Source organism: Aptenodytes patagonicus, chromosome Z (assembly GCF_965638725.1).
Source record: "Aptenodytes patagonicus chromosome Z, bAptPat1.pri.cur, whole genome shotgun sequence".
Classification (NCBI taxonomy): domain Eukaryota; kingdom Metazoa; phylum Chordata; class Aves; order Sphenisciformes; family Spheniscidae; genus Aptenodytes; species Aptenodytes patagonicus.
The window spans coordinates 48,108,265-48,126,334 of record NC_134982.1 but is presented as its reverse complement, the minus strand read 5'-3'; the positions used below and the strand labels follow the sequence as shown (position 1 = coordinate 48,126,334).

The window sequence follows — 18,070 nt, the reverse complement described above, 5'->3', positions numbered from 1 at the left end:
TAATCAAATCTCTGCTCAGATCCCCTGGAAAAAAATGGCAGGCTTATGCTGTTGTGGCTAGAGCATGTGAATTACTAATACAAATTAAGACGTCAGCCCTGCTGCCAGAGAAATCTGTGATTACACAATGTCCCAGAAAAGTCTTTTTGCCCAGCAACAAAGGTCTTGTGAAAGTTAAAGTTGAGTAAGTTTTATGTGAAGTTTCTTCTGCCTCAGAGATCTCTATTCCTAGATCAATAAACTATCCATATTTTTTTTAATAAACTTCAGTTAACATGTGTTTTGGTTTACTTATGGCTATGTAAAGTTTTGTAAACTAAGTACAACAGGACTCCAGAGTGGATAAATAGGCCCAGGGATAAGAAAAGTGCTTTCTCAGGCTAGTAAGTCCCATTAAAGGGATCAGCATGATTTTTTTTAAAACTAGTTCTAGTGGATCTCTAAATTGAGACAGTGAGTATATGTGTGCACGTGAATATATACTTCAGAGTAGGAGGGGAGGATTGTCAGTGGTTTTTTTTTAATCTTACCAATATTTTTCTGCTTTACTGCCAAAGTTTATCAGGTTCTTTCAGTAACTTAAAAATGCTTTAGTTCATCTTTCCCTCCACCCCATCTACCCTCCAGAGAGATACTGGTGCCAACTCCATATGGTGAGTCCCCTTTGCTGGAACTGGGGCAGAGTATGCCCCATGAACTTCCCAAAGAACAATACCTGGATATAATGACAAATTATCATGAATGCAGCAGAAAATGTAATTAGTTAACTGAACAGTAGAGACACTGACTGTGCAATCTGCCATCAATGAGCTAGAAAATGTAGTTTCTGTTCTCCAACCTAGGCCATCAATAATAATGGTAGAGCTTATATGCAAAACTATCTGATGCATTTCTAAACGTGATTTTTTTTCATGTGATTTTTCATTACTGGTGTCCCTTGGAAGCTTGTTACTTTCCAGATTTGCTTTATAGTTCACAAGCCTGTCAATGAATTAAAACATAAACTACCTGTCTATGTCTTCTGGGAGATCTTTCAGGTTGTTGCTGCTAATATCCAACCACTGCAAATTAGACATCCGGAGTACACAAATTGGAATAGAATGGAACTTGTTTGCTGACACGTCCACAACTGTGACTTGTTTCAGGTTACTTAGCTAAAAAGAAGTGGTGCTTTATTTTAGTCACATTTTGCAAATACAAGAAGACATTTCATTCATCAGACATTCTTATTCCTCTCAAAGCACTTAGAAAAATAAGAATTGCATGAATTTTTTTACTCAACTTTTTACCAGCCTTATCTCTTAGTCATCATTTTATAGGAAAAAGGATTTCAGAAATAGCTACCTCCCAAAGTGTTCATCACCTTTCTAACAGTTACGGTATTGAATTAAATTTTCATTCTAAAAAAAAACCAGACAATGACTTGGTTCCTTCCTAGGTTACAGATGAACTAAGCTCTGAAGTGACAAAACACAGTTTTGATAATTAATAGATGCCAGGTTACCATTCACAAAATCAGAGATTTTATAATTCCCATCAAAAATACATAGATGTCCTTTGCTATAACTGTTATGCACTGAGAGCGTATTGCTAGGAGACCCTTAGAAAATGAAACTGCCAATTTAAGCCAACAGAAAATTTGGTCCAATATTTTTCAAAGATCTTTAAAAATACATCTTCCATATTGCAAACTAAATATATAATAAGGTGCACTAGAGCTTTTTATTTGAAAACTTTTCAAACGAATTACATTTTTAAGTAATAAACCTTTAGAGCAATGAAGGTTAACTACAAATGTAAAACATACCTGTTAAAGAAATAAATGTGTTAAATAAAGCTCTCTGTGTACTGAATTAATTATTCACACTACCAATGTTCATAAAACCTTGCAGCTAGCTAAAGTGAATGTCAAAGAAGTATAAATGTTAACCAAAAAAAGTACTTTAGAATTGAAATTATGTCTCTGAGCTTCTAATCATTTGTCACCATCACAATCTAGTTCTATAGATCCTGTTACAGAAGAGAAAGCAGCAAAAAAATTTCATTGGTCTTTGCCTGAAGTTTTCTTAGAATGTAGAAAATAATTAGGAACAAAAAAACCCCAAACCAAATATATTTTCCACTTCCAAAGTGAGAAAAATGCAAGCAACAGCATAAATTATGAAAAAATTAGAAAGTAATAAAATACATGCTGAATCCTTGAGAAGGATTTTTTTATTATTATTTATTAAGAATCAAGTCCTGTTTTGTTGTAATTTATGGCCAAACTCCTTACTGCAATACTGCCAGACTTTCATCTTAATTTGACCTTTGCCATTTAAAATGCTTGCATACATAGCTTGGTGCTGTGTCAGAGCCAGTTTGGTTTGGGAATTTTTGGCAGTGTTTTTTTTGTTTGTGAGGTGTGGCATTTTTGTTTGTTTGTGTTTTTTTCTACATATAATCTCATATTGCTGCCAGACTTTAAAATTTGGGGAAATCTTTTCAGGGAGATTTACTGAAGTTATCGTATTACAAATGACTACACAATTAAGTTTACCTTTCAAAAACATAATAGAGGTTCAGAGTTTCTCAAGTCAAAGATATAATTTCAAAATCTGCCCACCACTGCATTAAAACAGCCTTAGTGAAGCATTACCATGGAAATGTCTCACTCCTGATTCAGAGCAGGCAAGCACACATTTTATTCCGACACTTCTCACTTCCAAACCATTTTGTCATTTTGAGGACTGACTACTAGCAATGAACACTCACTCCTATACTGTAAATTTTCCAGATACTGAATCTTTTTTCCAACAAAACAGAACCTCCCTTTGAACAAGGAAAGCAGAGTGACTGTTCTAGATTGTAGCGATGAGAGCACAGAGAAAATAATTGGCACCATCTTTACACTGCATTTACTTTGTGGTTTCAAATTATTGTCACAATTCCAAATCCCAAGCAAACATTTCAAGTTTCTCTGCACTCAGAACAATTTGCTAAAACTGCTGATACATTTATTTCAACAAACTCTCCCCCAAAAAAATTTACCAGGCATAGAATTAAAACAATGTCCCACAGGCTTAAATGTCACCCAAAATGTTCTCAAACCGTCCCCGAAGAAGAAAAGCCACAGTCTCTAAACACCAAGTGGCAGATTATTTTAAAATAAACTGACATCACTGTTCACCCAAGTTCCTAAACACTTTGCTTTCACATGCAGCCACCTGTCACGCTGAAACAACTTGGTAACATTAACACTAGGTGGTAAAATGATATTTCTTCAACAGCAGTAACCAGTTTCATATGTTTTCCTGAAAGTGCTTTATTGCGCTAAATATTAAAAGTAACATTAATATAGCAGTATTTTTTTTAATAAACAGAGTTGTTTCTGCCATTCTTCATATAGTATTGAAAATAGATTGTTTTAATACTTGATTAGATGAAAACCTACATTTTTCAGGAGTTTGTACTCCCACAAAAATGTACCAACAAAATATAAGGTCACGGAATCTCTTGATATAAAGTTTGGTTCAGCATGCCACAGAATGTATGGAGCCATGATTATATTGTGTAAGCTGCAAGCCCTCAGTACTTGTTCTTTTAGGGTAATATTTAACAAAAACTGTCCATTTTCTATACTATGTTGAAACCTAATGGAGTTTTTATTTAATCTGTCTCTGATATGTTACCAACAAACACCTATGATATACGATGCATTGGAAATTATGGCAGCTATGTATTATATTTTCTGAAGAAAACCCTGTGTATTTTATTTCTTCTTGAAGGACTGATGGATTTTTGCACTTTTTATAACATTTCATTTTCAAACAAGCATGGCTCCCTTATCAATTTTACTTTTATAATAATTTATTTTTGCTTGATGTTGATTTTTGCCGTTTTCCTCTATTATGTGACTTTGAATCAATCAGTATATAGGCTTTATGCAAGTTCCATTTTAAAAAATGGCTATATTTGATAGTCTCGCTACCTGGACCCACTTAATGCGGTCTTTATGTTTAATCACTTATCATTTTTATTTGACAAACTGCCCTACTTTGCTTATCTTAATAATTTTGTTCATAGAAATAATCCAGATAACATTGTGGAACTCCACTGCTTCTCTTTCCCTCTAACAGTTAAACCTTCAGTTGAAAGAAAAGGACACCATGTCCTGGGCTGAACAAGCTTTGATTAATGGGTGTGGTTTTATTTCTGTTCTGCTTTTTGCCGTGAGAGGGATTTACTGGTAAGGTTGCATGCAAGTTTATCATGAGTTGCCTACTACTTAGCACAAACAAATGAAAAGATGTAAAGTCATGTCAAGCCTTTCCACAAAAATATTGTATTTTTCAATTCCATGTAAATATTCTGTGACAGAAACAGCATCCCATCAAAGTCAATGTATGACAAGACATACAAAGGATTAACCCAGAAATGTCTATCAATGCGTTATAAACATGCTTTTGCCAGGAAATTTCAGACTCAATTAATTAAAAGAAAATTTGTACCACTTCAGTAGGATCAGGTTATCACATATGTTGTCTGCCAAAATGCATAGACTGGCACTTAGCATCTCATTAGCTTGCTGAAAGCAGTACAGTATGTATGACAAAGGAGCACCCTACGTGCAGACTTCACAGTTGCCCACTTATATCTCATGCATTCAAACCAAATCCCCAGCTTTTCTTTTACAGAGCTGTAAGTGTAACCTCTTCTATAATCTCATTGACATTCCTGGAGAAAAGCACCAATTAAAGAAACAGGGTACAAGCATCTTTAGAGGCAGAAGATATCATTCATTAAGATATACTTGTATATTTGTAGCCCAGTTCACCATCAGACTTCCAAACTGGACTCTCTAACTTGAGGAGGCAAAGACATTTAACAGCCAACCCCACCCATTAGTAACAGGGTACTCATTCATGTATTTTGTGACAAAACCCTCTGAAGTGTAAAAATGCATGACTTCAAACAGCACTTCATTTGGTGGTAACATGATAAGCTAAATCCAAGAAATGTATGTGGAAGCAAGTCTTCACTCAAATGGCATTATTCTGATTTTGCAATGCTAAAATCCTAAATCTTTTGCAGAATTAATCTACAAACAGACGCTGTTATTCTGATGCCAAACCGTTTACTTGGAAGTTTAACATTATCTTATCTTTAGAGCATTACCATCATTCAAACTCCTAATGTTTAAAGTCTAATAAAGTAATTATAGCTATGATGATCAAAGCATGAAAAGTTCATAGAAAGGGACTTTGCTTTTTATTAGAGCAGTTTTTCATATACACAAACCTCTCATCAGGTTTGCAAAGAATGAGAAAGCTGGCTGCATATGCAATATTCACAAAAATATCAGGTTTTGGTCATTCACAGGTGACTGAAGAACCACATAGCAATAAGAGCAGGACTATCTTCATACAGTTAAAATCCCTAAGAATGTGGATCGTGTTTAAATTTAGGTATAGGAGTTGTTCCAAGTCAATAGATGAGTCATGTGCACAAAATTAAGTATCTGATTAATGATTTTCTGGGCTGAAACCAAAACAAGTCAGCTGTCTCAAAAAAAAAAAATTATGTTGATTAGTTGCATTAAATTTTCACAGTATTACTGCTGCAGCTACATGCAGTCTGCATATATTATTGCACTTTGCCATTATAAAGTCGTCTCATCTTCGTATCTCCAAAACCTGTAAATTAAGGACACACATTAGAAGGGAAAACTAGGCTCTACCAAAAGCAAATTACAGGTTTCTCATCAACTTAAATGGATCCAGTATCTCACTTCGGGCGCATACTCTTCATATGTTTTAATTAAAACCATTAGAAGAGGAAGAGCAGCAACATCAGTAGCATACGGGCATTTACTGACCACTCCAGAATGTTTGAATAGGAAGTGTCTTTTGAATATATCAAGAGATCCTTTTAAGATATACCCTGTTCCTTCACCAAGAGATGACTAAAATTGCTCACTTTCACAACAGAATAGAGGCAAAGCCAAAAAATTTTTTCATTTCTGCTCCAAGATGCAACAGCAATTGAAGAGATACTATTCAAATGGTGTCATCTGAATTATGATTTAAACATATACAACAATTCTGTTTTGCCATGACAATACACTGTAGCCTGTGAAGTTAGTCTGATTTTAAAAACTGATTATGTTCATTTGAGCTCATTCTGAAACCCAGAGTAAATCTCTATTTGCCAAAGTGGGGCAAGGGGAAAACACCTAAAAGAGAAGGAAATTTTATTCTGTAGCAACTCAAAAAAGATATTATAAACAAAGATGACAGCAAAAATAAATAATTATAACACACTGATTGATGGTTGTTGTGGTTTAACATCAGTCGGCAACTGAGCACCACACAGCCACTCGCTCACTCCCCTCCCTCCCCTGGTGTGATGGGGGAGAGAATTGGAAGAGTGAAAGTGAGAAAAACTCATGGGTTGAGATAAAAACAGTTTAATAATTGAAATAAAATAATAATAACAATAATAATAAAATAATAATAATAATAATATACAAAACAAGTGATGCACAATGCAATTGCTCACCACCCACCAACCGATGCCCAGCCAGTCCCCGAGCAGCGGCCCCCCCGGCCAGCTTTCCCCCAATTTATGTACTGAGCATGACGTCACGTGGTATGGAATGTCCCTTTGGCCAGTTGGGGTCAGCTGTCCTGGCTGTGCCCCCTCCCAGCTTCTGGTGCACCTCCAGCCTTCTCAGTCAGTAGAGCATGGGAAGCTGAAAAGTCCTTGACTACTGTAAGCACTGCTCAGCAACAACTAAAACATCAGTGTGTTATCATCAACATTATTCTCATCCTAAATCCAAAAGACAGCACTGTACCAGCTACTAGGAAGGAAATTAACTCTGTCCCTGACAAAACCAGGACAATGGTTTTGTTTTACATTGATAAAATAGTAACCATTTGCTTGAAAGGAAAAAAATATCAAAGATATTTGAAGAGATAATATCAGTAATAGAGAACCAGGTAATGGCATAATATTGACAGAAGCAAAATAAGTAATAAAAAAAATGAGGTGAGAAAAACATTCAAGGTGAAACTAAGAATGTGGTCCTATGGCTCTAAGCTATTACAGTAGCACCATTTTGATGATTGACGATAAAATCATTTCACCTTATGTATATTGGTGCTGGGCAACAACAACTTTCTACACCAGATTGAACAGAGATAGCCTGATAAACTTGGAAACAACACTTTCATGGAATGTCAACCAGAAATCTGCTTGCTTATAAATGTAAGTGGAAGACAGAATATTAAGGGGAAAAAGACATTCTGACTTCAGCAGCAGAGGTCAGAAGGTTTGTGATCTGTGAGCTGCCTCCTGTGATACCAGGAATAAGAATCTCCATGTTTTTTTGCTTTACAAACAGAAATGGTAGAACTTCGTTTTGCCTTGGCACAGAGTAACTTCACTAAAATGCACACTGCTGGGCACCACATCAGTTTGACAAATACCACTAATTGGCTACCAAGCAGGAGAACCCTGCAACTTGGAACTGGATTTATCTGTTCTTGAAGCAGGAGTTTCATAAAAAAATCCCCAAATTCAGGAAAGTGACAATGGAGATAAGTATGTTTTGCACCCCGTGACATATCTGGTCTGGAATTAGACCTTATCTAGTTGAGCAAACTGTTGCAAAATGTCTATCATCAAAATTATTTTTCTTTTAATGCCACAGACTACATATGCATGACACTGATAGTACACAAACCTGCAATTGAAAACACTGTCAGTTGAACACGACAGTTTACAGATTTGTGGCTTGCCAGGATTATAGCAAATTTTCTCTTCCTCTTCTTTCCTTTTTCATAGTGCTGTTAGATACAAGTGGGGGGGGGTTCTATACTTTTTTTGAGGTGGTGACAAACCTAACAGGAAAAATTTTCAGTTCATCTCTTCCCAAAGGATTCTTTTCTTTCTATATTATAACAATATTTCTAGGAGGCTTTATGTCTTGCTCTGTTACAAACGTAAAAATTGGAAATACAGCTAATATTAGTAAAAGACTCAGATATGGGAGAGATCTTTTCCTGACCTGGACAAGAAAGCTGAGGAATGGCACATATATGGTACGCACAGTGGGTGGGTTTTTTGCACAAATAGATATTTGGCTATTTTCTAAGAACTTGTTGGTGCAATTAAGAGCATGAGGCTATGAATTCTTGCATTTTTTAGTGCTTCATTGCTATTTTGCATTACTCCATCCCAGCTGTGTCCAAGTAACCTGGGTGTGTCCAAGTAATTTAAGGTATTAAATTATTATTTTTCTTATTAAGTGTCTGCTAATAAAAATATAACTGAATACTTATTCATATACTTACTTATGAAAGCTTGTAATGAAGACAGGCTTTCAAGACTGATTTTAAAGGAAGAATTCCCCTGATGTGGAATTTACAGAGACCTGACGCAGGCACTGGGCACAGTGCAGCCCTCCAGTAATACCACCCAGCCATGTGATCTTTGGTACTGCCCCACGGATGAGAACATAGCAAGCCTACAAACCTCATCTGCTTTTCACTGGGAATTCTTTAAAGTTTCTTTTCTTTTTCTTTTTTTTTTCCTTATACACTAATGAAGCACTTGTTGGAATTGTCTTTAAAAAAAAAAAAAAATTGTCTGCATAGAAAATATCTGGCCAGGTGCCCAGTGTAACCAAGAGGCTCCTATATTTCAGGCAAGCTTCTAGGTCTAAATTAAGCGAGGAGCTCTTCCATCAACTCAGACTACCTCAGGAAGAAGTAGGCACAAATACAATTGAAGGCTTGTTCCATAATGCTCCTCGGATTGCTAAATTTTGTCCTGTGTCTCTTAAACAATAAGGAAAAGATGTCTAATGAAATCAGTCATCTGGCCTGCCCCAGCATAGTTACTCAGAAGATAAATTGTGTAGAATCGAGTTTCATGGTACTGAAAGATACATTTTACACTTTTTTCTTCTATATCCTATATCAAAATAAGCAGCTTCCAAACAAGTGGTTTACTACCCAGTCCCCTTCAGACTGTGTCCATGCAACTTATCTTTGCTCAGCTACACATTGCTGCTGGAGACGTGTATTCCCCTAGTAATTATTTAATAGTAAACAACAAAAAACTTCTGCACGTTTGTGTATATCATGTGCAATGCCAGATAATATTTTCCATGAACATGACATTTTAAAAATACCTATGTAATGCTTTGAGCATATAAAAACAAGAATATAACAAAGGAAACTATGACTACTGAACAAATACCTAGAAGGAGTAACATTTATTATTAACAGCATGCATCTAAAACTGTCAAGATTTTCACAACTGCAAATAAAATCTAATATGAAGAAGTACAAGCTAATACAAGAACAGTGAACTACACACATTTCTTAAACTGACTGAAACCCAGGAAAAGATGGAAAGATGAAAAAAGTAGCTGTACGTAACTCCGTGAAAGTCCTGTGTTTAATATGCACTAGTGGTCAAAAAAGCAAATAAATAGTCAGATATATATGTAATGTGATATACAATAACTAACCTCAAAGTTACTTGCCACTAAATAAAACAACTGTACACCTACATACAAAACACCATACTTCTTGTCACTTTTTCTCAAGGAAAAATACTACAGTAGATGGGATTCAGAGATGAGCAATAGTCATTAACAGAATGGAAAGACTTTCTTATTTTTGTTAATTTTTTGTTTTGCAATAGTTCTGAATGACCTAAATCAAGATTAGGAAAGACTGTAAAGATTAGAACAGTTGAGCAAGAAATGGTAAATTCATGGTGCATTCTTCCTTCACAATACAAGAGCAACATAACCAAAAAGCATTGCACTTCCCGATAAAATGAAACTTCTATACAATTAGGCTATAGGATTTGCAACAACATGTTTTTCAGCTTAAGAACTTTGCAGAATTCAGAGGAAGCTGACATTTACACAAATAATGAAAACCTCTATTTCTATGTCACAGTTCAAATCTATTTCTATGTCATAGTTCAAACAAGCACAGTTCAGATTTTTTCAACCTCAGAATATGGCACAAACACCTCATTGATGTTCTAGTAGAATAATACTGGACACTCTATATTCAGTTTTCAAAGGTGAAAACTGCTAAAAGTTGAATTCTTTGGAAAGCAGATCTGCAACTTAGCAGTGTATTACAGTACTAGTATCATTATTAACAGAGCACATAAAACTGCAAATAAAGCTCTGTGATGCTATGCTGTAAAAACACATGTTGAGAGATCTCTACTGTGTAGTTTTAATATCATTAATAGCCATTACAAGCAAATGGGAGAAAGTGAACAGAAACACAGTGGCAAGAAGTCATTTCCCAAGGTCAAAAAATACGTCAGAGAAAGTATAACACAGGTTTCCTGATTTCTAGTCTTGAGAAACTAAGGACCACTCCAGTTATGTATTATGAAAAGTCTCAGGCACCTATCAAGACTGTCTTTGACTATGGTAATGAAATTAGTGGGGATTTAAAATGCTCTATATTTTTTATAACCTCCTCATTTCCTCCCTTTTTTTAAAAAATGTACTCCAGCATTCTACAATTCTGAAACATCACATTAGGTCCTCGAGTCTAGTCAACCATTTTATTGCCTCCAACCAGCATTTCAAAGAGCATTTTGTATTAGTAACCTGAAGACTTGGAGCCAGCTTCTGAGAATGAAAAATATTTCAACTACATTAAAAGCAGTCTGGGGTAGCCTGGCCTCTTCTTAACCATCTCCCTGCCCTGCAAGGAGTGTATTCAAAGAGAAACCGAAAAACAAAACAAAATTAAAAAAAATAAAATAAATTTTAAAAACCACCAAAAAAAACCAAACCAAAAAAACCCAACCTCCAGCAACAAAGGCAGAAAAGAACAGCAAATCATGAAATTGTGATGCCCACGTGTGATCCTGACACATGTATCTTCTAATTCACTGCAGTCCCTCTGCCACCACAATCACACAGGTCAGACATAACTTTTAACTGACCAGCTCTGTATTTCAAGATGAGACAAAACAGCAGCCTCAAGACAGCTTGGCAGCCAGCGTACTCCGCCTGACAGGATTGAAGCTAGGAGTCATAGCTCTCAGCAGCAGTCTAGTGGTGAATACTCTCCCCAATCATATAGCCATATGATCATGTATCATATAACCAGACACAGTGAGGGGAAGTTCTGTCACATAGTCACACACATTCTTCAGACAAACTCTACATACAGGCGAGTATTGGCCACATATATCCAGCATCCATACTGCCCATGTAAACTGATGCGTGGAGTCTCAAGTTTTGGGTCAACGAATTTGGCAGACTGGGATTAACAGTATCACCTCAGATTAGTCCAGAAAGCAATTGGCTGATGTGGCTAGAGTAATGCAGATGATGGGGAAGCAAACAAAACACATGTCAATTCAAAATAGATAGGAAGAAAAAAATTACCAGGATCAATTTTGCAAAGTAAAAGATAAGGGAGGTCTGGGAAATCTTATTCCTGCAAAACTGCATTTACACCATAAAGCAGGAAGTTACTTTAACCTTACCATAACCTTTGTAACTTGTGTTTTTATTGTTCGTAAAATTACCCACCTCCCTAAACTCCATCAGTAGTAACCAGTTCTATGACAAGACATAATAGTGAATCAGATGGATAGTCTAAACAGCAGGTGAAGAGGCATCTCTTTTTTTATATTCATTCTGAGTTTTCCAGCCATTAATTTCTTAACCCAAAATTCACCGTGCTTTGCATTGCAGCTCAGAAGCATGACATAGGACCAGGTTTGTGAGCTGGCACCACTTCAATAAGAAAAGCAGGAACCACTGGGCCATGTCCTCCATTGAATTCCCTTGCATCTTCAGCATCACTTCGACTTCACGTTGGGTATAATTTTACACTCATTTGCCCAGCACTAGTAGAGCAAAGATCTTACCTGACTGAGCTTTACATGAGACAAAAAAAATACAATATCTGCTTTCTACTGATAGTGCTGGCTCTTGTCTTTATGCTTTTCCCACTGATCAATGATGATGAATAAAAATCACAGTCAGCCTTACCAAGTGTTGTTTACAGCTGTGAAGAGTTGATCAATCATCTAACTACCTATAATTAGTTAACAACTGATAGGAATGTATTCAGTAATGAATTAAATGCATTAACTTCAGTTAGACTTTCCAACTTTATTCTTCTTGCAGAATAAATAATACCTCTCATTAGCTGCACTTTATGGAATAACAAATAACATATTTTTCTCTCCCTTCACCTACAACTCCTTTCTGACTCTCACCAATCCATCTATGTGGGCACCAGAGACATTTTTCTTTAAGTTAAAATATGCAAATGTGATAGTGCTATGTATTTGTTCTCCTCTCTGCTTCTGTTCAGTAGTTATATAAAATCTGCCTTAGATTATCTCGCTGATGAATGGAGGATACATAAGTAGGATTTTGAAATCCTATTTTGCTATTGGACTTAATGAGATTTTGAACTGTTTTCAGAGAAAGCAGAGCTGGAACAATACCAAAGACTCTTTCCTACCACTGAATTCTTTTACAATTAGATTCATGCTTTTTGTAACAACATAGCCATATTGTAGTGTTCACATTATGCCCCTTTGCTCATTGTTAAGTCTTCCCTTATGCTGTCAAACTACTCCTCTGTCATTCCCTACTATAAAAAAAATTTCAGACTGTGAAAGGTGATGTTACTTTTACTGAACTCATGTGAAAGGTAAAGGAAAGGTCAGTGGCACCACAGCACAGAGGTAGGCATGGGTCAGTTCTCCAATGAAGTGGGATGTTATTATTAGCTGCTGAGTTGCTCTGATAGTGGAGTGGTTTTGAAGTGATGCTATATTAATTAGTAGACTTTGGAAGCACAGTGTCAAGAACAGGATCAACTGACACACTTTCCTGTGCCTAACTGCATAATCCTGTTTCCTAACATAGACCCATGCCCTTCTTTAGCCCCTTGTCTATTAAAACATTTATGAGAGCTCCTGCAGCAGTAAGGCCTCCATGAATTTCCTCTGACACCTAACACCTTTGCACCTGCTCTTTTGGGTTTCACACTGCTCCTGCTAACGTTTGATGTTACATCTTATACCAGTTCCATAAAGCAGCTGTTGCTTTGCATGGATTGACAGCACTTTGGCCAACTGTATCGGAAAGCAACTCATCATGAATGTTAAGCAAATTTGAAGAGAATACAAGCACTGAGCAAAGAAGGGCAAGACAAAATCCTAACAGAAATGCACCCAAGGCAAGCAATTGGAAAAACACTTCTGAGACTGCGAAATGTATGCACAGAAAAGCTGGCCCAATTAAAGGCAACTGGGCTTTTGCCAGTGATTTAAAATCAAGAATTTCACCAGAGGTTGGCTTAATGCTGTAATATTAAGTACATTAACATTAAGTAACATTAACAGTACCAAGTTAAGCCCTTTATTACATCATTCCTCTCTGCTTTGTGGTCCTGAAAAACCCACATGAATAAAATTCAGTTTTTAACAGATCCAATACATGACCCCTTTGTAACTTTCTAAAAATTCTACAAATGTGAAGATTTTACAGGTCCTTTATAATCCAGTTGAATGAGAGAGGAAGGAGCTAAGGGTGAGTTCTTCCGGTGCCTGACTGGATAGTGAAACCCCTGGGAAATTAACGTCCTGTACATCCCCCTGATCGTGTTTTTCATTTTATAATTGTTACATACATAAAAAACAAATGGCAAAGGAAAGAAACAGGTTTGGAAGTTTAAAGCTTTGAAGAATAAAGTGCTGGTAAAAGAACCTGTCATTTTATATTTCTATTGAGACTGTTGGTGTCCTGCCTGCATAACCAGGATATGGCTTTGGGAGGTGTGAGTTACAGATGACAAAGACAAGTTACATGGAAATGCGCAGTTGAGACTTATTTGAAGTCTCTCCACACTTGCATAGAGCTTGTGCCTCTTCTCTTTCTGCTAAATGTTTTCCTTTGCTGAATAGGACTGGTCAGAGAAACAGAACCAGACCAAAAGAGACTGAAAACTTTCCAGCTGTTAAACCTCAGTTTTAAAATATCTTTTGAAATTGTATTAATGTATAAAAAGTTATTTATGTCTGCTCTGGATACTGCTGTGTTTGAAAACCTTAGGAGACTCATGTTAGTGCTTAATGAATCTCTAGTCATATCAGCTGGGGGTTTTTTAGGGTCACACATGTTAGTATTGTTGAAAGATGTAAGAGGTAACTAATTATAATTATATTTTTCAGGTGAACAAAGCAGAGAAATGGCACAAGCTATAATTCCTGTAACTCTAGACAGCCTTACCAGAGGGGATGCATCACGGGACCTGTTGATCACCAATGCAAGTAAGCTAACTGGTGACATCAAGATTGGAGGCAGCCTGAGCTGCAGTGATATGCACCGGCGGAGTTCACAGTCCTGAAGGGTATGGGTCAGGCAGAGTAAAGTCAGGACCCTGAATTTTAGGAAAACAAACTTCCAGCTGTTCAAGGATTTAAATAAGAAGACCCCCTGGGAAGCTGCCTTCAGGGACAAGGGAGCAGAACAGAGCTGGCAGATCTTTAAGGATGCTTGCCATAGACTGCAAGAACTCTTGATCCTCAGGTGTAAGAAATCAGGAAAGGAAAGCAAGAGACCAAAATGGATGAGTGGAGACCTGCTGGTCAAACTAAAGGGCAAGAAGGAAACGCACAGGCAGTGGAAGCAGGGACAGGTATCCTAGGAAGAGTATAGGGACACTGCCTGGTTGTGTAGGGATAGAGTCAGGAAGGACAAGGTGTGGCTGGAGCTGAACTTGGCAAGGGATGCAAAGAAAAATAAGAAGGGTTTCTGTAGGTATGCCAGCTAGAAAAGGAAGGTCAAAGAAAGTGTATCCCCCCTGATGAACATGACTGGCAAACTGGTAATAATGGATGAGGAGAAGGCTGAGGTACTCAACAACTTTTTTGCCTCATTCTTCACTGGCAACCTCTCTTCCCACACCTCTCGAGTGGATGGACCTCAAGGCAGGGACTGGGGGAGCGAAGTCCCTCCCACTGTAAGAGAACATCAGGTTTGTGACCACCTGAGGAACCTGAACATACGGGATGGGACCTGACAAGATGCAACCCAGAGTCCTGAGGAAATTGGCTGATGTAGGTGCCAAGCCACTTACCATTACATTTGAAAAGTCATGGCAGTCAAGTGAAGTCCCTGGTGACTAGAAAAAGGGAAACATTGCACCCATTTTTAAAAACGGCAGAAAGGAGGACCCTGGGAACTAACCTCACCTCTGTGCCTGGTAAGTTCATGGAACAGATCCTCCTGGAAGCTATACTAAGGCACGTGGAGGACAGGGAGGTGACTCAAGACAGCCAGCATGGCTTCACCAAGGGCAAGTCTTGCCCGACCAACCTAGAGGCCTTCTATGATGGAGTGACTACATCAGTGGACAAGGGAAGAGCTACGGATGTCGTCTCTCTGGACTTCTGTAAGCCTTTGACATGGTCCCCCACAACATCCTTCTCTCTAAATTGGGGAGAGATGGATTTGATGGATGGACAGTTTGGTGGATAAGGATTTGGCTGGATAGTCGCATCCAGAGAATACTGGTCCATGGCTCAATGTCCGGATGGAGATCAGTGACAAGTGGTGTCCCTCAGGGTTCCATATTGGGACCAGTACTGTTCAATATCTTCATCAGTGACATATAGACAGTGGGATTGAGTGCACCCTCAGCAAATTTGCAGATGCCACCAAGCTGAGTGGTACAGCTGACATGCCTGAGAGATGGGATTCAATCCAGAGGGACCTGGACAAGCTCCAGAAGTGGGCCAACATGAACCTCATGAGATTCAACAAGGCCAAGTGCAAGGTTCTGCACCTGGGTCGGGGCAACCCCCAGCATCAATACAGGCTGGGGGATGAAGGGATTGAGAGCAGCCCTGCCAAGAAGGACTTGGGGGTACTGGTAGATGAAAACCTGGACATGAGCCAGCAATGTGTGCTCACAGCCCAGAAGGCCAGTCATATCCTGGGCTGCATCAAAAGAAGCGTGGCCAGCAGGTTGAGGGAGGTGATTCTGCCCCTCTACTCTGCTCTGGTGAGACCCCACCTGGAGTACTGCATCCAGCTCTGGAGCCCTCAGCATAAGAAAGACACAGACCTGTTGGAGCGGGTCCAGAGGAGGGCCACGAAAATGATCAGCGGGCTGGAACACCTCTCCTATGAGGAAAGGCTGAGAGAGTTGGGGTTGTTCAGCCTGGAGAAGAGAAGGCTTCGGGGAGACCTTATTGCAGCCTTTCAATACTTAAAGGGGGCTTATAAGAAAGATGGCGGCAAACATTTTGGCAGGGCCTGTTGGGACAGGACAAGGGGGAATGGCTTTAAACTAAAAGGGGGTAGGTTTAGACTAGATATAAGGAAGAAATTTTTTACGCTGGGGGTGGTGAAAGACTGGGACAGGTTGCCCAGAGAGGTGGTGGATGCCCCATCCCTGGAAACATTCGAGGTCAGGTTGGACGGGGCTCTGAGCAACCTGATCGAGTTGAAGATGCCTCTGCTCATTGCAGGGTGGTTGGACTAGGTGACCTTTAGAGGTCCCTTCCAACCCAAACTATTCTATGATTCTATGATTTTGAAAGCTTTCCAAGTCTGTACTTGCTTATATCCAGACTTAGCTGAAACCTTCTATGCATCAGAAATACAAAACAAGATTGTATTTGATCTGTTGACAACACGGTGTGCTAAAACAGCCAGAAAGCATAACCTTGCCATTTCTCTGAACTTCAAAGATCAGTTTATGCAGGATTGACGTGGAAATGCAAGCATACATACATATGCTCTTTCTTTGACAAAGTATTCATACGCTGTAACTGTGCCTGTCTCATTCTTTCACTTTGCACTACCCAGACCTCACAAAGGGTACAGGAAACATTTCAGATTGCTTGCTGGGACTGCTCAGATGTGGTATTGAACACTGTTCAAAGCAGAATAACTTTGCAAAGACTCTTTTTAATTTATTTTCAATATCAGAACATCTAACTGTAAGTATTTCTGTCTTGCTGCTGGTATTGTAGAGTGACTTGCCTGTCCTGTGACTGACAGCATTTGCCACACCAGATGGTACAGATGGAGGAAATGAGAATTTCTTTATCTTCCCTCTCTTCTCATTAAAGTTCCTTCAGGTCACATCTATAGATACTCTTGGCTGATGTAGCATTATTAGCAGAATTTTATAGTATGGAAGAAGAACTGGCCCTTCAACACAGCAAAGCTGTCTCTTTGAAATATCAGCACAAAGCAGGTATTCTGTCATGCACAGGAAACATTAATTGGGTGATTCAGTAAATAACTGTAGAAAGCAATACTTTCCGAAGGAAGCACACCTTAAAATAAAGTCAGAACAGTTTTCTACAAACCTATATCAGAAAACACATTTATAATACCATTTTTAGTCCTAGAAAAACAAATTAGTTGCATAATGTGCATGAAAATAGCAAAGGAAACTCTATCCAACAGTTAAAATACAAATACCAGCTTCATACTAATTCTTAAATTCACACACAGAAGGTACAAGAGATTTAGAAACAAATCCATCCATCCCTCACCTTCTCTCTGCAGCTACAGAGTATGGAACCCAGCATAATCCCACTGTGCTAGGAGAGGGACTGGATACAGGGCGTGCCTCTCCTGGACATCTTAGCTAGAGGAACAAGTTCACCTCCACAGAGGAGTCTTATCAGCTATGTATCATCTCAGGGAAGATTGTGCCTTAAACTTCATAGTGCACCTTCCCCTGCTACGCCTGGTTACTGAGGTCTAGAAGTATCTGTTACAAACTGGCTGCATAAATGTAATGCCACGTAGGTTGCCTTTCCTAACATTTACATTCTATTTCAATGTATAGTTTCACTCATGTCCAGAGAAAGGCATTCTTAATTTGCAAATGTGGCCAAAACAGATTTGAATTCAACTGCAGATCCATAAACCTTTTCTGCCAAAGGACTTACTTTGCAACTAATACTAATCTAATATTTAAGTCAAATGGAACTTTTTAAAATCTAAAAATGTTAGACATCCAACAGTAGAAGAGAGAAA

At 38.2% G+C, this 18,070-nt stretch overlaps 1 protein-coding gene across 10 annotated transcripts in view; it reads right to left on the bottom strand.

The window, feature by feature from the left end:
* The window catches only part of LRRC2 (leucine rich repeat containing 2), a 72,274-nt gene that overhangs the window by 10,060 nt on the left and 44,144 nt on the right, over nucleotides 1-18,070 (bottom strand). For all 10 annotated transcript variants that reach the window (XM_076362584.1, XM_076362581.1, XM_076362583.1 and 7 more), the window contains one exon: nucleotides 1,009-1,154. In XM_076362584.1, coding sequence (XP_076218699.1) covers nucleotides 1,009-1,154 — 146 coding nt within the window. The remainder of the gene's footprint in view (nucleotides 1-1,008; nucleotides 1,155-18,070) is intronic.